At 42.5% G+C, this 20,366-nt stretch overlaps 1 protein-coding gene across 2 annotated transcripts; it reads right to left on the reverse strand.

Moving 5' to 3' along the window:
- Positions 1 to 722: 722 nt before the first annotated feature.
- Positions 723 to 19,075, reverse strand: FAM98A (family with sequence similarity 98 member A). Of its 2 annotated transcripts, none has more exons than XM_071575963.1 (9): positions 18,983 to 19,075; positions 18,540 to 18,618; positions 15,315 to 15,463; positions 13,591 to 13,725; positions 10,594 to 10,778; positions 8,253 to 8,333; positions 6,823 to 6,939; positions 4,095 to 4,262; positions 723 to 2,594 (listed from the first exon to the last, which is right to left on the reverse strand). In XM_071575963.1, the coding sequence occupies exons 1-9, from the start codon at positions 19,008 to 19,010 to the stop codon at positions 1,842 to 1,844; spliced, it is 1,695 nt and encodes a 564-aa protein (XP_071432064.1). In that variant the 5' UTR covers positions 19,011 to 19,075; the 3' UTR covers positions 723 to 1,841. The 2 variants fall into 2 exon arrangements, with proteins under 2 accessions (XP_071432064.1, XP_071432072.1); XM_071575971.1 differs by lacking the exon at positions 18,983 to 19,075 and adding an exon at positions 18,800 to 18,870.
- Positions 19,076 to 20,366: the final 1,291 nt, after the last annotated feature.

Genomic DNA, 20,366 nt, shown 5'->3' on the forward strand with positions numbered 1-20,366 from the left:
TTTGAAACACTAAAGGAGAAGAGCCATTAAGTCAGATTCCCAAGTGCCATTCACAGGGACTTTTGCTTCCAGCCTGTGAATCATTAGCAGCATCTAGTGGCCACAATAAATTAAACAGATTTTCAGGTTGACCATGGAAAGAAATACAGGCAAATTAGCTCTAAGCAATGTTTATCAGCGTACTTACATGATCAGCTTGAATTACAGCAGCACCAGCTTTACAGAAATTCTGTAACCCAAGGAACTTCTGTCTGCATCAACCTGGATTCAGCTCCATGGACACGTCAGGCAGACTCTGCCATCAGCATGGCCTCTGCCATGATCTAAGCACTGTAGCACGAACTTTCCACAAGGCTGGAAAGCATCAGGGGAATTCCCACAAGCAGCATACCATGTTCACATGGCAGGCAGGAGAAAAACTGAGAGGCAGGTCCTCACATAGCCTGAGAATTTTATACAGCAAGAGACAGTATTACATGCTGCTACACCAGTTCAGAGGGAGGAACAGCACAAACTCAGAGTAACTGAAGATCAGTTCCTCCCATCTACTCCTGTTACAACAGCTTCTCAAAGGGCAGAACACACAGTACAGCTGCGATAACTACAAAATCTAAAATAGATTAAAATGGAAAATATATGAAGCAGACAGAAAACCCCAAGAATTGCCAGCAACTGTAGCAACTCCTTTTTACTACACCAAGGAAAAGAAACTAAAGCAAAAGGAACATACAGATACTTTTATTGCTCACCTTTTGTACAACAGCACACCTTCAGCCATTTTCTTTCACAGCTTGACAATGTTTATGTACACAAAAAAACCCAGCAAGAAGCATTATGTGGCTTTCAGTAAAGAAAAAAACTCAAACATCAGAACACCAAACTCAGCCAGGTTTTGTTTTCTGCAGCAATAATAAAAGGGCTTCCTCCAGGCAGGAACTAATTTTCCCAGGCCGTAGTGCATTTCCTTAAAGAGACAACCCCCAAAACAAATTGCCTTACATTTGCTGAGCCAGTGGTATTAACTTGCAAATAAAATAAACTTCAGTTTGTCACTTCTTCTAGCTGATTTCAAGTAAAAATTAGGTTTGGAGGAGGAGCAACTTGTTTTGGATGGATGCAGGTCAGTTTGAATTGCTACACCTAACTACAGGCCTACACACACTATCGGTTCACAATTTAGCTAAGTTTGAAATGATCTTTGCAGATTTTGGCGGCGGTCAGTCTTCAGAGTTGAGCAGGTGGGAAAACTGTTTAGCAGGAGATAAGGCTACTGAACATGGCATCCACAGCAGAGCTCATATAATAGACAAAAACCTCTGTCAGAGGGAGTTCATGGTACACACACACACACACGTGTGTGTGTAACAGCACTGTGACTAGAACAAGAGGTCAGCAAGTCAAAAAGCAATACTTCAAACTGGTTTTAGAACACGTAATTCAACAACGATTTGGGGGGGAAAAAGCAGAAATTCTAGTGTTTACAACAGACAAATTTGACAGGTCTTGGTATTTTTCTAAATCAAAATGGAAGGCAAACATAGCAGACAGGTTCAGAACAAAAGTGCTTTGATCAGAGGGAACCAGTCTAACATCCAAAAAGCATGGCTGTTAGTTGATGTTTAGGGTGCAGTGGGTACTGATGAGGGTTTTAAGTCAGACAGGTTGGAGGCAGGTAGGGAGGTCTACACAAAGTTGTACTTTACTTAATAGAAAATATTCCACTCAAAGAGAGTCTCCCTGCCATGTACAAACCTGTACTAATTGAAGCAGCAATTAAGTCAAGCCTCTGAAACCAGGTTTCTATTATGTGAGCTCTGCTGAAGTGTAAGTTTTTAGCAGCCTCAGCTGGTGAAGTGTCTTCCTTGTCCAAAGCCAGATTGGTTATATTGATAACCTCCATGCTGGAAGTGCTGCTCAAACTGCCCTCCTTGATTAAAGTTCTGCCCACCTCTGCCCCCCCAGCCTCCTCCTTGACCTCCACGGCCACCACGACCGCCACGGCCACCCCTCCCTCCTCCACGCCCACCCCCTCGGTCACTGTGGGACCCACCATCTTGGTATCTGTTGTCTTGCTGGTAGCCACCACCACCACCCCCTTGGTAGCCACTTCCAGAATAAGAAGACGACTGGTAGCCACCATAGCCTCCTCCTTGGTAGCCGCCGCCACCACCATGGTAGCCACCTGTTTGAAAACCTGCATCTCTGTAGTTGCTCTCTCTGTAGCTGCCATCCTGGTAGCCACCACTTCCGCCATCTGTCCAGCCTCCTTGGTGCTTGTTTCCTCTTCCACCTCCTCTGCCACCATGATCATAACCACCACGTCCTCCTCGTCCCCCTCGATCATGGCTTCCCTGTTCATGACCTCCACGCCCTCCGTATGATGAGTCGTAGCCTCCTCTTGCTCCTCGGTCGTGACCCCCGTGATCGTAACCTCCTCGCCCTCCATAGGAAGATTCATAGCCACCTCTTCCTCCTCTGCCACCTCCTTGCTGTGGACCACCCTCTGGTCTTTTCTGCCACGGTGGCATCTCAGGAGGTGGTGGTTCAATTTCATTGGGCCTCCCTCCTCTGTCAGGCACTCTGCCCATCAGCACCTGCAAAGGGAAAGGGAGAACTGTGATAGGAGTTGTAACACCTCCCTGAAGAGTCACATTTACTCAAACACACCACAAACCGCAGCCACTTCAAAGTTTTTACATCCAGAGGGAAATTTCTGCCTGTTTGAGCATGACAGACCTCTGATTCCCATAAAAAAATTTAAACAGGGATTACCTAGTGCTTGAAGTGCTGCTAACTAGGCAAGTCAGAAGACCTGTCTTTTTTGTTCACACAGCAGGCACACAAGCATGGGCAGCATCAATGCAGTCTCTCACCTAATTTTTTACCAGTGCTGTCTAATCTCAAACAAGAACAGGTACAGGAGCAACACAGACTCATAACTACTGCTCTGAATTGCTGTAGAAGCCACTGGTTTGGTAAAGAAAGGGCAAAGAATTCAATTTTTCAGTAAGGACATGCAAAAATTTATACAGCAACAGAGAGGTGTCACACAGCACTAATCAGAGTTGAGCAAGACTCTACAAGTGTTCAGCTGTCCAAGGATGGTGTGACTCAAGAATTCAGCAAGACTTAAAATGGAACAGGACACTTGCTTCAAATTTTAAAACAATGTAACAAAAAAACTTCAAGGGAAGTAGGCTACTTTGTTATTCTATGTTACTGTCTTGGAAAAACATTTAAAATTGATAATGGAGGTAAATTAATAGAATATGGATCACCAGAAGGGCAGTATTGTATTCTAGTAAAACATACACACAGTCTTGATGATACAGTCTTATCACTTAATTTCTTACACTCCACACTCCAAAAACACTAAAAGGTGCAAAAATTGTTTGGGGTGGATGGGCTGTGGTCAAATCAGCACACTACCATTTTCTCATAAATTAATTAGAGCTTTAGCTGAACTACAGTTGGTACTCAGAAGGTAGAAAAGCATGCACCTACAGCCACAATTGTTAAAGCACCAAGTGCCCTGCTGTACACAGCTATTGCTTGTGAGCCTGTTACTCCTGTAAAATCACAACCTTTGAAACAAGGTAAATTGTTTAGTCTAAATCCTGTTCCTACTACATCATTACTAGAACTATACCCTTGACTACAATCTATTTGTGTAACCATGGCAATCTAACTTGTAGGATCCTTGCTTTGTGATCTTAATACATTTTATTTACACAGACCAGAAGCACAGTTATTATGTAGGTGTTATTTAAAGACACAGTGGCAAAATTAGGTAGCAGCACTATAATGACTTCAGTAATTCTGATCAGACAGAGCAGGCCTACTCCCACTAAAAGTAATAAAAGACATTTCAGCAACTTTCTACTGCCCTAAAGAAGGGGCACTCTGAACCTAAACAGCTGAAATTGCAGTGTTCATAATGCACTGATGCATAGCCTGGAGTATATATGAACACCAAATTTTTATCCTTTATTTCAAAATTCCACTTACATTCCTAAAAAAAAAAGAGGATTTATTGCTGCATTCAAATTACTTAAATATTCCCAACAGAAGAAGCCATTTGTCACCAAAGGTACCTTATTAATGGCACATGCAGTCTTCTCTCGGATGGACCCACTGCTTGTTCTCATAATCTTTGACAGATCTTGCCGAGCTGCCAAGAGATTTGCAATGGATATAGAGCACTTAGTAGATAAGAGGGCACGTTTTGGCTGGTAGACTTTAGCAAGTTTTTCTGTTTGACTCTGTTGGAGAGAAGAAAAACAAAACAGTCAGCTAAAGCTATGGGACACCTCACCAAAAGAATCAAATCAGCACTGAAGAACTAGCCACTACTGCAGATAGAACAAATAGCTAATACGCAACCACCTTGTAACTAAGAATTACAGCAACAAAGCTGGCATTTGTCAAATTAATTCTGTAAGTAAACAGGAAACACTATTCTGACTGAACTACTGTCAAGACACTGATGAGTTGACAATTTTAACAATATATACATGCAGACTGTATAGCTTTCAGGGAGTCAAACAGAATAGAAGTGTGCCATACTGTTATACGAATTACTGCTAATGTCTAGAAGATACTGAAAGTGCAACATCTGTGTTTAGCCTTCACACCTCCTCCTGTGCCTGCACCCAGACCTCCACCCATTCCAGTCAGGCTACATCACCCCATCTCCAACACTGGACCAGCAGAAAAGGGTTAACTCTTTCCACTCTTCATTCCAGTTAGCTTCTTCATACAGACAAGGCATCAAGAGGTACAGGCAGAACTAAAGCCTTCTAGTGCTTGTTCTAATTCAGTCCTTTGTATTGAAAACGTAGTGCCCAAACTATAGATGAGATCCTACACTCAACTTTGCCTCATATGCAGTCTCTCTTTCTCTACTGCCTTTCAGCGTTAACTATTCTGGCTTTTTTGAACACCTCAGAAGTTTTCAAGCTGACAGACATAACGGAAATCTGTGCTACCAGTCATAAGCTGAAACACAAGTTGCATCTCTCTTCTGGTATCAACAGAGTATAGTGTGTGATGCACATTACACTAGCTAGGACAGCTATACTATAGTTAGGATAAACCAGATTGCAATCTGAATACACACAAAAGGAGTGCTTTTTGTCGGGACCCCAGATGATGGCAGTGAGGACAGGCAAATCAGGTTTTCCAGCATATCTTGACAGGGCAAAAAACATAGGAGCACATTTTAAAATCCTAAAATCCTATTTTTCACCTAAAGGCAGAAAACTGGAACATGACACTGGCTAAAGACATGAGAAGCAAAAGTATTCACCAGAGTACTAGTATGTTTTTCCCTGGCATGTTTGACTGAGCTCTGAGCACAGTGTTTTGGTGCTATGATACTGTTTTAGATGAAACTTGACATTTTAACTTTAAAAAACCCTAATAATAGGCTACAAAGGAGGGGTTTTCCCCTGTTTCTACTATCTGGAGAAGCAGCTGTTTAGTCATACTACTGCTTTCTGATACTTACCAAACAAAAAAGAAAATCAAAAAGGAAACACTTCTCAAATAAAAAATTTTACCATCATGATAAAAGTTACCTTTAAGATAATTTGTATGGCACATGTGGAATACTATAGTCACATTCTCCAATTTTGTATTGTTGTTTTGTTCTTTTTGTTGGGAAAAAAATAGATTTGCATTTCAATAGATATAAATTTGCGCACACAATTTGTGGGTTTTGTGAAATGACTTCTTGTAGCTAGTCAAGTTCAAAAACATCTACAAATTCTCCTAGGAAAAAACCCAACCATGAACGGCTATGAATGCCAAAGCTATAACACAATTACAAGTTCTTGTTTTTTAAACATAATCCATGCTTCTGCTGATTTTTAATCACTATTAAAATATTCAAACAATCAGCTAGTTCTTCAATGATTTACCATAAAACCTGACAAATACAAGAGATAGTACACCAGTACAAGTCCTACTCAGGTGATGAAACAGAAAAGAGGACAGGTCACAGTTTAGTATTATAGTTGCTTTTTGATTAAAAAATTTATCAAGAAAAAACAATTGATGATTCTGCGTGTCGTAGTTTAGCACTAATAACTCAGTCTCAAACAGTCAGCAGCATAACTAACAGCACGCTAGTGTATCTGGTTTAGTCCCAGAAAATAAATTATATGTACTGGTTTTTAAATCTTGTCATTTCTTTTTCACTATGAAGCACAGGAAAAAAGGAAACAATGGAATTATTTTTAAAGGCAGAATATGTACCACATACTCAAGAGAGAACAGATCTCATGTCACAGCCACTTGCACAGTTCAAAGACAAAAGAAGCACATAAAATATTACCCTGTCTATGAGGTAAGAACAAGTTGTGCCTTAGCAGCTTTTCTCATGTGCATCTGTGGAGTTGTGCTTGCAGACACACTTTGAGATAAGGATATCTGCTCACTGTGGACAGCACAAAGTAAGATAAGGGATGGTCAACAGGAAGATGCTTTTCTACCATCACACAGAGACAGCACTTAATGGTTCACATTATGGTACTCTGAATGCACATGGCTGGATCTTCTCTATTTTTTTCCAAAGGCTTTGGTGTATAGTTACACACCATCTGCCTTCTCCTTTTACATACTGTTTTAAAATCCAACAAATCAGTTTTAAGTAAAATTTTTTTAGTCATCTTACATTGCCATAAACTTCTTCAGAAACTCAAAACAAAACCAGACAACTCCTGTGATTATTTTTCACTCATGAAGGATGAAACAATGATGCAGCTTTCCAGAGATTAAAGCATTACCACCAACCAGGACTTCACAGCAAGTTGTTTGTACCTTAGCTCTGTCTGACCAGCCAAAGGACTGCACAGTAACATCCAAACGTTTGACTAACAGTTTTCTTCGGACTTCGTATTCGTTGACTATGGCTTGATTAATTGCTTCAATTTTTTCCTGAAACAAAAATGTGCAAACATAACCTGTAGATTACAGATAAAATGTTACTACTTAGTAAACTACATGGATGAAAGAGAGTAACAGAGACACTACACACAGGGCTTAAGACTGCAAGTATCTGCCTTGTCAAATGGACTCGCAGCCCAAGCTACGCCTGCTGATGCTGTTTTCCTGAAGGCTTCAAAGGCTCTGTAATCCTCATGTTCAGTCTCCTACAATTTCTAGCAGCACAGCTGTCTTTTTCAGAAGGGCCATAAAAACTGCATGCACTGCTGAGGCATTTCTGAACACTGATCAGCTCAGAGAAACAAAAGTGAGAAAATACCACATGCAACAAGCTGAAGCAAGGGCATATGTGAAACCAGGGTGTCCTTGCCTTCTTAAAAAGAAGTAAGCCTAAGGATAGAGCAAAGATAAAGCAAAAAAAATAAGTACTGTAAGAGAATCTTGATAAAAGCACAACCTGCATATAGGCAAGACAACAAAGTGCCCTACATAAAAAAGGCCAGTGTAAAGCCACCTCATAAGAAAGACACCTGGTAGCAGACAATGGTCTAGTCAGAACAACAGGTGACATGAGGGAAATAATTTATGTACTGACTGTAGCCTGGCTGGACTAGGGTGGTGGGGCCCACTTTTAGTCTCACAACAACTGCTGATGGAAGGAGACTGTTGGGAGTAGATGAGCAAGAGACACAAGAGAGACTTGCAGTCTTGCAGCAGTGGCCATAGCTTTGTGCCAGTGCAGCAGCAGTGTTTAACCCAGGCACCATCCTCCTACAGCAGCAGGTGACAAATCCCAGCTGGAAACGATCACAGCCCTGCAGCCTTGGTGTACAGCCCCTCCCAGCTCCCACCTGCATCCTCAGTGCCTCTTGGAGAGGCTATGAAGGAAGGAGACTACTCCAAATGAGAGAAAGAGGAGGAAATTATGAACAGACCCACAAGTTAGCTACAAAGAAGCCACAGTAGGAGATGTGACACCATCTCAGCAAGGCTGGGTCACGCAGACAGTGCTGGCAAAGGGAAGGAGAGGAAGGGTTACTCTACTGCACAAGCATGCTGGTCAGCACCATCACTGTAAATCTCCCTTATTTTGGAAAAGTTTAGCCTGCACCTGAACATACAGATTCATGAGTCTGAGATCTTATCATATGCTGAACATTTATTGTACCAACATATGTGTTATACTGCAAGAAATTGTCCTATCTTCAGAAAGAGAAAAATCACATTGCAACACATGGAATCAAGATGAATATTTCATATACCTGAACGAGGGCAATAAGGCTCTAATACCTGCAACTACTCACCCAGTGAGCTGGCCCCAGTTGTTTTTTCAATAAAGGTTTTCCAACATGATTAGGTGGAACCTTTGCTAGAGTTTCCTTCAGCTGTTAGGAGACATAAAAATATAAGCATTGGCTAAAAAAAAAGGCTTTTCAAGATTCAAATTAAAGGAGAGGACTGTTGGACAATGAAAGGCATGATAGAGCAGCCTACAGTATCAAGCTGTTTTCTTCAGAACAAAGAACCAAGCACACTTCTTTTGGAAAGCAGCCACTTCTATCTATCTGGTAGTCTCAGCTATAACTATTTAGAAATTAAGAGAAGTGACTATAGAGTAGATCTACAGCTAAAACTGTACCATGAGGTGTTACAGCTTCTCTTGAAGACAGAGGGATTATTCTATACATCATCTCTTTAATTCAGAAAACCCCACACACTTCTATCAAAAAGGTTGTATTGACTATGTGAAATACAGCACAACATAAAGGACCCCTCTTTGCAATTAAAAGAAGAAAATTTTTAAATTTAACTTGTATTTTAAAAGTTTGGGCACAATTTAGATCATCATCGCATCTCAAAATCTCTGAGGACTTCAGGGGCAAGAAATGGAGTACCAGTGACAAAAACTTGGATCAAAGTAGGCTGGAAGAAAACCCAAACAAAATAACTTCACTTGTCTGCTGCAAAACCACCTTTTCAACTTGCTTGCTGTTCATTCCAGCAAGTGATTTAAGACACCCAGTGACCAACTTTTCTAATGCTGCTGAGCCAAATTTACTTAACTTGAAGATTTTAACCTAAATTCTTTCAAACAGCAGAGGCAGCAGTTCATTCAAGTATGAGCAGTTCCTTTTTTGAATGCGGTGGATCATTAACAAAGAGACTCAATTACACAAAAATCCTACTTCAAAGTGTACTATGTATGTGTAAAGAAAAAGGAACCTTGATTTTCACAGGTTAAATCAGAACATTGTCATTCTCGCTGTTTAAAAACAACAGAACTTCAGGAGGATCTCTTGTTACAACCATCATCTTACAGTCAAGAGCAAAATTTTCACCCTGTTATTGAAATTTTCACATTTTGCTCGACTTAGTGATGTATTTTCAAAGTGAATTAAGTTTTTCAGTTATTAGTCAGATTTACTTTTTTCGCAAATCATACCAACATCTGAGGTGTGTGGACTGTAAACACTACACAATTTCTAAAAAACCTGTAGGTTAGAGATTCCTGGTGTGTTTTATTAGGCTATGTGGCCTGTGTAGGGCTTTTTTAATATGTCATTGACATAATATTCATTTAACCTTACTAAACAATGTGAAAGAGAAATATATGACTAAAATGTAACAGAATTTTATGTCCTGTATTTTTACAGTCTCTTTAAACAGCAAAGCTCACTAGCATTGTTCATTGGTAGGAACATTTTCTACCTTTTATAGAAAATGGAAGTACAGATTTCTTGTGTGTCTATTTAGCACCCATCACAATGCCAAAATTGCAAAGAAACTGCTTCCATTCTACACCCTGGACTCCTGATGGAAACCCATCGTCCCGATGGAAAACTATCCTTCTCCTCTTCTTAAATCAGTCAAACCCAACTGATATCTTGGAAAGAAATGGAACACTATGTCAGTTGCTTGGATTTGTTTATGTACAATGCAACTAATAGGTCAGTCACACTCTGACAGTATTTGGGGGAGCTTTGCAATTATATCTGTTCTTTAAACAGGTTCTCTTCAGCTGTTCAGTTACTAAATGTGACTTAAAAGCTTTCAGTCCGCCACCCTTTGTGTCTGCTCTGGGCAGTCCATTCCATTTAATTTCTCTGCTTTATAAAAATTACTCAAACAAAAGTAAATTTCTTTTTAAAAAAATCACAACAGCCTGGAGGACACACACATGTAAAAAACAAAAATAATGGAATCACAAGAACTGATGAAGCCTTACGGAAAAGGTGTAAACTTTACTTTAGCTACACCATCATTTTAACATGAACATTTTTAGAACATTGGGTTCCTGTAAAAATTAGTGTGCTTATTTCTTGGAGAATATTTCTCTTTAACATTCTTCCTGAGGTGTAAGCTCAGCATTTTCCAGGTCTTCTGCAATGACATTCAACCTAGAGCAGCCACCCTGGAAGGCTGCAATAGCAGTAGCCTGTGACGTTGTGCCTTGGCATGGAAAAAGCCTTTAAATTAATTTTCAAAGTCCCAGCTCTCAGCATACTCAGTAAAACAAACTAATTCTCCTTCACAATTCAATCACCAGAGTTTCACAAGCAGCAAGTCTCACCCAGGTACAAGAACTATTTTCCATCAAAACAGTAACATCATAAATATTCCCATTTTTCTTTCTTTGGATCTTACTTTTTTTTCAATTCCACTGAAGAACTGGAACATGGTGATGTTCGCAGGAGGCTTGGACATGCCTAAAGCAATACATATTCCTTTCAGCTCCTGAAAGACTTCACTGCCCCCTCCTTCCTGTGCTTTTTTAGGAGGGGCATTCACACACAGCATTCTGGCAGCTTCCAGTTCTGAGATGAGGTATGCTGGGGTTAAGAAAAATTAGATTTGAGCATCAGATACACAGAAATAAATTATTTCAGAACCAGAGAAAACTCAAGCACTTACAACCAACAAATGTGCAAATGGACTGTTTTAGAAAGAGAGAGGGCTGGAACTTTTGTATCCACAGAACATTCATTTCTAATCATCACTGAGTTCAACGCTAGAAACACAACAACAGGGGATGGGTTTAGTACAACCAACTAAAGCCTGGAAAAAATCCCTATGATTCCAGCAGGTATTCATCCCGGAGTTCAAAGGAGCACAGGTCTTTTCCTTCAGGCTTTGCCCAGCAAAGACAGGAAACAGTGAACGTGGAAACAAGCCAGATGAGTGACTGGGATATGCACTATAGGGGAGACAAGCAAGCACTCCTGGAGGCTCTAGGAAATAAAGCAAAGCAACAAGGAAAGAGAAGTGAAATGCTGAAGGAATCTCCTCTACTTCCCCAGGCAAAATGTAGTGGAAAATTAATCCCACTTAAAGGTACTATTGAGAATTCCAGTTTACAATAACTTCAGTAAGACAGGCTTTAACTAATGAAAATAGAAACTACAATGCCTGCAGTTCTCCTCAACATCAGAACTGCGAGAGCCTACCACATTAGAACTCCTTTATCAAACAAAAAAAGAAAAATCAGCATCACCACTCCTGAACATGATATATACCCAAAATTTCAGCATCAGGTATCAGTTACAGTGATATAAACTTACAGTGATAAAACAGCCTTTTCTGCAGTTGTCACAACTTTACAGCTTGAATTAAAAAAAAATGCACATGTTTAACCAACACTTCTATTATGAACCACACTGGGTGACCATAACAATAATGTAAATAAATATTTCTAAAAATAAGGACTGAAAAACAGATACTGAAGATGGACTTGTGAGCAGGAAGTAAACCCACTGCTATGCATGAGCAGCTTACTACTTACAAAATTGGGATAAAAAGATCAAGAAAAGGACCCAGAATCTTAACGATCTCTAGAATTTCTTCTAAATTTCTAGAATACCTTCTGCTAAAGGCACAGAACACCTTATAAATTAGAAAATATTTAGGATATGTAAAGCAGTGAAGAATTCCTTGTAAATTCTTTCAGATTACTTCATACAGATTTTTCTTACATTGAACTTTCAACTATTTATACTCTTTTCAGGCCTTTTGAAAAAGAAACTAACAGCAGAATTTTGTTTGAAGAATCCAGAGATCACATTTAAGTGACCTTCAACCTCCTCTGACAAAGACTGAAATTTTTAAGCCTATCACTGTAAGACAAATTTTCTTCAGACAGCGAGTCTTTTCAGCAGATCTTTTCTTAACCAACCTGAAACTTGTACTTTTTATTTTTGGAGATACCAGTACTTAATATTGTATTCCAGTCATGCTGCACACCAGACAATCAATCCTAACTACTTACATTTACTTGGTGCTTTCCCCTCCCAGCAATACTGCTACATTTTCCAATTGACATAAACTGTGCTGAATTGTGTTAAAACACAAAATACCCTGGGGCATTTCATTACAGAGGGTTATTCTGTTTCTCCTGAAAAGAACCCCTGATTTTATGGCTCACATACAAGAGGACACCTAATAAGTTCACTGAATGCAGTTAAAGAAAGCTGTGCAACCATCATGGTACACAAAAAAGGAATTTGGCATTACTGGAATTTCACATTTGACAGTAAACACAGCATTCCTACCAGATGGGATACCAGAGTTCAGCTCCTGAACACGGCCTTATATTACCAAAACGTACATCACAGAGGACCTCTGGGATAAACTGTGTGTCACAGGCAAGCCAAACTTACTGAATGGCTTGGCTTACAGAAATTAAGCTAAAAAGCAGATTGTTTGAGCTACAAAATAGCTTAAATGCAACAACTATCTCACTTCATCTGACATTTTTGAACATATAATAAAAAAATTCAGATTAAGTCTACTAATCCTCCTACTATTGAAATACAGGAACCTACTCTGTAATTAAGTTCTTATATCTCAGTTGAAGGCAAAACTAAATTTCAGTTTTGAAAGTTTAAAGAATCAGCAGCAACTGAGGAAGCAATGAAAAAGATTAGATTAAAATTAGTACTACAATTTCTGACACTTTTTTTTTTATTTTAATGTGAATCAGTATCACACACTTTTCACAAATTCAAATACTATTTCTTTGCCTCTAATATTTTCCAAGCAGAAATAAAACCAATTTAGCCATTGAGACCTGCTGGGTGGAAAACAGAGGACATCACCACTGCTAATGTTAATTTCCTTTCAGTCAGCAGAAAGCACCACTGAAGCTATTTACAAAGGAAGATGATTAAAAGAACTGTGAGCTGGGATAAAACATTTTCTCTTTATCACAATTCCAATTGCTGCCAGCGTAGGAAAATGAAGGTCTTATTGCACCTTGCACTGGGGGCTCCAAAATGATGACACAGCTGATGTTAGTGGTCATTTTTACCACCATTCTAAATGGGATTCAGTGGCTAAATTCTGGCAGAAGTGTTCGAATTATTCCCTCTTTGTGTACCTTCTGAGAAATAACAGGACAGGCTTTTTCCAAGTGAATATGAAAATGGTTAATAGAATACTTTCCATCATATACTGGCTATATACTGACTGATAAACACAGAATGTATGATATTCTGATGCTGTAAATTACAGAAAAAAGCGCATAGTTTTAGGTAACTACATTGTGGCGCATTGTGGTAAACAAAATGGTATCTCAGTAAGTGTAAGAAACAATGCAATGAATCTTGAACAAAACCAGATTTGTTTGCAAGCGCCCTTTTAACTTACTAAGCAGCAAGAGACAGTTCTTTTGATTATGAAGGCGTTTTGTCACATCTCCTGATGTTAATGATGCATATGGACAGTTCATTTCCGCCAGCAACCCACTCATTTCAAGCTGAAATTCTTCTGCTTCGTTTGGACCTTAAGAAAAAAGGATAATAATTTCTTTACAGCTGATCTATATGGGGCTATGATCAGAATGAATTAGCTATTTAAAAAAACATACATGCTTTGCTCCAGTTGCTACTTAGTATTAAAACCTGCTTTTAATGGAAGACAAATGCTTTCTTTCAAAGACATTTCAAATGCATTCCTCAAAGACAAAGCACAACCTATTTGGAATCATAACATGCTCCATTATTGTAAAATTACATTTCACTGACAGCTTTTCCCAGCTACAACAGACAGATACTGACAACTTCCACAATGAAATGTGACATTAAAAGCATTGTAGATTTTACTGGTGTACATTAAATATCAACTAACTCTCCCACTACAAATGTATTAGATAGTTCTGACAAAGTCATGAATAACAAACAAGGTTTATGAGCTCTTCTTACAGTTTTTACTACTTCTACCTGTAAGCTCAGATTTGTCAATGGAGTTTTTAATTTCATACCAATATCATTTAAAAATAATTAAGTCACAGAAACCAAACCCATGTCTGATACTTCTGTCCAAAATTATGGAAACTAATCCAAGTTTGATAAATAAAAAAACAGTGATTAACTAGAGATAACATTTTTTATCTTCTGAAATGAGACTTCAACCCCAATTGTCTGTTATTTACAAACTCAAGACACACAAAATGAAGGCAGGACTTGATGGTAGTCAGCTAACATGTTTCTATCTCTGCATTTACAGAATTTGGAACAGGTGTTAGAACACCACTGGATTGTATTTTCACACAAAACATACAGTGGGAACCTTACACTACCAGAAGAGGTGAGATGCTGTTTTGTTACAGTAAAGGGAATGAAACACATTCAAAGAAAGGATGAACATGTCAAAAACAGAGAGAAAGAGGAAAAGATGTAGAGGTGAAAGGCAGTAACCTTTGGCCACAGAGTAAATAGAAAGTTAAGCTCATAAAGGCATTATGAGTTAATACATCAGATATTCAGAAATGCGGGTTATCATACCAATTAACAATTTAATCAGTAGAATGCCATGACCAGTTGATGAAAAAGTACCATTTGTTTGAAAACTAAGGCTTGCTTACTCTACCAAAATGATAAACAAACAAATGCTTTCAGGATCCTTCTCAGAGTTTTTCATGAAGAAGGAAAAATACATTGTATACACAGAGCAAAGGTAACCAACAATACAAAGAAAATATGGTTACTGTAGTCATGAGGATGTTACCTTGAACAGTAGGTATTTCTTACACAAAAATTACAAACAGAAGCATTGAAATAAAAGTATTTTCATGATCTAATAAAAATCCCGCAAGCATTAACATTTCCCTAAATACACCTAAAAACTTTAAAAAACTCCACTGTTGAGCAAATAAAAGAAAAAGCTAATTCCAGAAGAAAGACTGATTGATTGCCACTATTATTCCAGTCTTTACTGGCTGTTCATTAGGGAAGTCTGAGCAGGAAAATATCCAAAATCTGACAGCATGCACACAACACTCCTTGCTACAACAGATACTGTGAGCCCACATCTTTAGAGCACACAAGAACACATATAAAGTGCATGGCTGTGCTGCAGTCAGGACTACTTACTGTTAGTTGCCTGCACATTTTCCTCTAGTTTACAGAAGAGCCTTAACTCAGACACCAACCAAGCACAGAGTTTGGTGAACTCAGGGGAACTGGCTCCATGAGACACTGCCTGAGCCAGCGCTCCATCGTCCAACAATGGACCTTTGTAACTGGAAAGTAAAACAAAAGAAGAGTTTGTTAATGTCTACTGTGACCATGTCCTTTGATAGATTTATTTTATGCTGAACACATATTGGGAACTACACCCTCAACACATCTGCAGTGCTGAATCACAGAATCCTAGAATCGATTGGGTTGGAAAAGACCTCCAAGATCATCAAGTCCAACCCTTGGTCCAACTCCAGTCCATTTACCAGATCATGGCACTCAGCACCACGTCCAATCTCAGGTTAAAAACCTCCAGGGATGGTGAATCCACCACCTTTCTGGGCAGCCCATTCCAATGCCTGATTACTCTCTCTGGAAAGAATTTTCTTCTGATCTCCAACTTAAATTTCCCCTGGCAGAGCTTGAGCCCGTGCCCCCTTGTCCTGTTGCTGAGTGCCTGGGAGAAGAGACCAATCCCCACCTGGCTATAACTTCCCTTCAGGTAGTTATAGACAGTGATGAGGTCACCTCTGAGCCTCCTCTTCTCCAGGCTAAACAACCCCAGCTCCCTCAGCCTCTGCCCACAGGACTTGTGCTCCAGTCCCTTCACCAGCCTTGTTGCTCTTCTCTGGACCCGCTCCAGCCCCTCAATATCCTTTCTGAACTGAGGGGTCCAGAACTGAACACAGTACTCAAGGTGTGGCCTCACCAATGCAGAGTACAGGGGAAGGATCACTGCCCTGGTCCTGCTGGCCACGCTATTTTTGATCCAGGCCAGGATTCCATTGGCCTTCTTGGCCACCTGGGCACACTGTTGGCTCATGTTGAGCTTCCTGTCAATTAGTACCCCGAGGTCCCTTTCTGCCTGGCTGCTCTCCAGCCACTCTGTGCCCAGCCTGTAGCGCTGCAGGGGGTTGTTGATTATGTCTTAGAAGATGTAGTTTTCAGGACACCTGTGTACTGATGATCTCTCAGGGGAAGAAGGAAGAGTAGAAAACAGACTGCTTTTCAACCAGGTGGAAGCACAGAGTTTACCAGAGTATTTTTTTAAAAGTCACAATACTATTTTAATATACTGCACCCAAACCAGAAAGACATTGAAGAATGTCCATAACCAACAGAAATCTCCCTTTGAAACTTCTGGGTAAAGTCACCCACTACATCACAACAATCCAGCGAGTCCAGGCAACCCTTGGCCAACCTCAGGAGCAAAAAAAATCTTTGAGAGCACAAGCTGAAAGATTATTCTTCTCACTCTGCTCTTGTGCTTACCATCACATAGAAAGGATTTGGCCTTTGCTGTAATGGCCTGTTACTTCAGTCAACTAAAATGATGAAGCCACACTCAAAAATAACTTTTACCTCACAGAGCAGCTTGACTTGAGAGTTAATCACTAGCAGGTGGTGGGAAGCTCTAATCTGATGTATTACAACCCTACTCCACGACCACAGGAGGCCAGACACTTCCAAGCAGCTAATGAGAGCAAGTTTAAGACCCATCCCACAGACACTGCAGACCCACAGGTGTACAGCAACATCTGGGGCTCAAAACAGAAGCATCCAGGTATAGACTGCAGTAGAAAGGAAGTGATGACAAGCCTTTTTCTTTGCCAGGATCACAATTTATGTCACTGGTCATGCCAGAGACCCCTTTTCTAGAATTTTTCTTTGACAGATATGACATCTTGACTGTGTTATCCCTGATAATTATGATTTTAGCTACACATGTATCTGACCAATAAACCAACTTGCAGATTCCTGACTGCAAGCAGCTTTTTCCTCCCATTCCTGCCAATGGCACATGTTCCAGAGCTACACCTCTCTGTTGGTAACATTGTGCTATCTGGTCTGTTTGCTTTCTCAGGAGTTCAACAAACTGTATTGCAAGGCAAGAGAACACGTCTGAGCACCTGGAGCAAACTGCAAAAAGAAACAGCTCTTAGACATGAAGAGCTATTAAAAAATAATCAACTAATATACTAGAAATGTCTTCAGCAACTGATTAGAAAAAATAAGTTGAACCATGAAGAACTGTAGAGCCAAAGCACAGAACTTCAAACAGTCCAGTCTTTCCAGGCACCAGGAAACAGAAGTCCCTTAGACACATGCAGTAGTTTTCCCAGGTGTTACCAATACTTTTGAAATCTCAGGTCTTCCAGATTTTCTTTTCACTGCCTGTTGCCAGCCTTGGTTGAAATGACTTATCTGTTCATCTGCTTTCCCTGCTCACTCTATTTATTGATGTTGAAAATCGACACCATTTTCTGTCTATAATTGCAAAGAAGAGGAGCACAAATCCCAACTCCTTCAGGCCACTGATATCCTTCTTAACACACAACAGGAAAAAGGAACCAATCACAGTGTGTTTGTCAGTGCAAAGAGACCTTTCCACATTTCAGGCAGAGAAATACCTGCCAAAACAGAAGCCTATTTGTCAGGCTTTGGAACTATCATCACCAACTTAGCCTGGAAATATAATCTTTGTTGGAGCATAATGACTGTAGCCACAAAGTGATTTATGGGACTGCAGCCAATGTGAGTAAATACAGCTGTTTGCACAGAACCAGCAGCAGTGAAATTGTAGCTGCCTCTCCTCTGAACTCTCAACAGACATGGGAGCTCACAGCAGGGCTGTGCTCTCTGTGCTCTCCCTTTCATTTGTATACAACCTTTACTGACCAAGGAAGTAACAGGTTTAAACAGCACAAGTTTTCAGTGCGATATTATAATTTTAAAAAAGGGGGAAAAACACTCTGCCATGTGCGATTGTTTTTACTTTTTTTCCCACTAAATATAAAAGCTGGAAGTTTTCTTCTTGTATGACTTCTCTCAAAAAGCCTCTTTATCCCTTCCCACCCCCAGCTAGGGCCGCTCTGTCCAGCAGAGGGGTTACCGACGAGACGGCACCGCATGAATCAAGGAGACTCCGCGCAGGGAGAGATGAGAGGTCAGCCAAGGCCGTACAGCTGAACACCGGCCCGCCTGGTCCCGGGGCATCCGCACCGGCCCCGCTCTGGGGGCAGCTCTGACGGAAAGGGACCTACACCCCGGCCCTGCCGGGCGGCACCGCCCGCGCTCTGTGGGGCGGGCAGCGGCGCCGCGTCCCACCCTCCCGCTCCCCCAGCCCTGCACACCTACCCCAGGTCCTCCAGCGACTCCAGCACGTCGTTCTCCAGCAGCTCGAACTCCATCCTGCGGCGGGGCACGGGGGACAGACCTGCGCGACAGCGGCACTCAGCACCACCGGCACCCACGGGCACCCGCCAGCCCCGCTACAGCCCACCCGGCCCGCGGAGGGCTCAGCCCTGCGGTGACGGGAGCCCCCGGCGCCCCAGCCCCACTGCCCCCGTCCCTGCCCGCTCCTCCCGCCGCTCCCGCTCCCGCCCGGCCCCACGCACGGCGCTCGCAGCTGCTGCGCCGCCGCCTGCCGGGTTGGCATGTCAGGGCGGGGCCCAGCCCCGGCAGGCCCCCGGCCTCGCGCTTCACCCGGCTTCTCTCGGGCCGCCCGCTCCCTGCCCGACCGCCGCCGCCTCCCCCCGCGCCGGTCTCCGCCCCCTCGCCGAGCCGAGCAGCATTGTTACACTGGGACGCGGGTGCGAGGGCGGGCATCGGGTTGTTTCTGTGGGGCAGGAGCCCGTCGCTAGCAGAGGATCGCACTTTTCTGTTCAGGCAGTACGAGGGGCAGGCCCGGAAGAAGGACACGCCCCCCCGCCGCGGAGCCCACGCTGGAATGCGCTGCGGGAGCGGCGCGGCGGCACGGGCCGGGGGCGGGGAGGGGGACGGGGCGGCGGAGGGGCCAAACCGCGCCGGGGAGCGGGAACGCGTCCGCATGGGGCGCTGCCGGGACTACAGATCCCGGCATGCCTTGCGCGCGGCGCGGCCCTCGCGGGAGCGACTCTGATAAGGCGACATCGATCAGTGCCATTAATAAATTGGGCCCGCGGGTCTCGCTGCTCCCCGGAGCGGCCGCGGCGCTCGGCGAACCTGGAGGCGCCGCGCCGGCAGCGAAAGCCCGCGAGGCAGCGCTCTGTCAGCGACTTGTAATAAACAACAGCCACATGCAGCGCTACAGAGTGGCTGGAGAGCAGCCAGGCAGAAAGGGACCTGGAGGTTTGGATTGACTGAACATGAGCCAACAGTGTGTCCAGGTGGCCAAGAAGGCCAGTGGGTTCCTGTCCTGTATCAAAAATAGCGTGGCCAGCAGGACCAGGGAAGTGATCCTTCCCCTGTACTCTGCGTTGGTGAGGCCACACCTTGAGTACTGTGTTCAGTTCTGGGCCCCTCAGTTCCGAAAGGATATTGAGGTGCTGGAGCAGGTCCAGAGAAGAGCAACAAGGCTGGTGAAGGGACTGGAGCACAAGTCCTGTGGGCAGAGGCTGAGGGAGCTGGGGGTGTTTAGCCTGGAGAAGAGGAGGCTCAGAGGTGACCTCAGCACTGTATACACCTTACCTGAAGGGAAGTTCTAGCCAGGTGGGGGTTGGTCTCCTCTCAGGCAACCAACAGTAGGACAAGGGGGCCCGGGCTTAAGCTCTGCCAGGGGAGGTTTAGGTTGGATATGAGGAAGAAGTTCTTTACAGAGAGGGTGGTCAGGCATTGGAATGGCCTGCCCAGGGAGGTGGTGGATTCTCCGACCCTGGAATTTTTTAAGGTGACTGGATGTGGCACTGAGTGCCATGATCTAGCAATCAAAGTGGGGTTGGATTAAGGTTGGACTTGATGATCTTGGAGGTCTCTTCCAACCCTACTGATTCTATGATTCATCCCCAGTTCTGGGTGGCAGGCAAGGTGGGTAATGCTCTTCACTTCTTCCAGTCAATCCACTGGCGGCATCTTCATCGTGGATACAGACCCATCACTAATGACATGAAACTTCGTTGCAGGGTTACAGGGGACAGCTTTGCCCGTGGGGCAGCACCACCCCATGGGGAGGAGGCATGGATTAAGGAGCAGGGTATGTTGGATGGT

The sequence above is a fragment of the Pithys albifrons genome, chromosome 2 (genome assembly GCF_047495875.1).
Source record: "Pithys albifrons albifrons isolate INPA30051 chromosome 2, PitAlb_v1, whole genome shotgun sequence".
Classification (NCBI taxonomy): domain Eukaryota; kingdom Metazoa; phylum Chordata; class Aves; order Passeriformes; family Thamnophilidae; genus Pithys; species Pithys albifrons.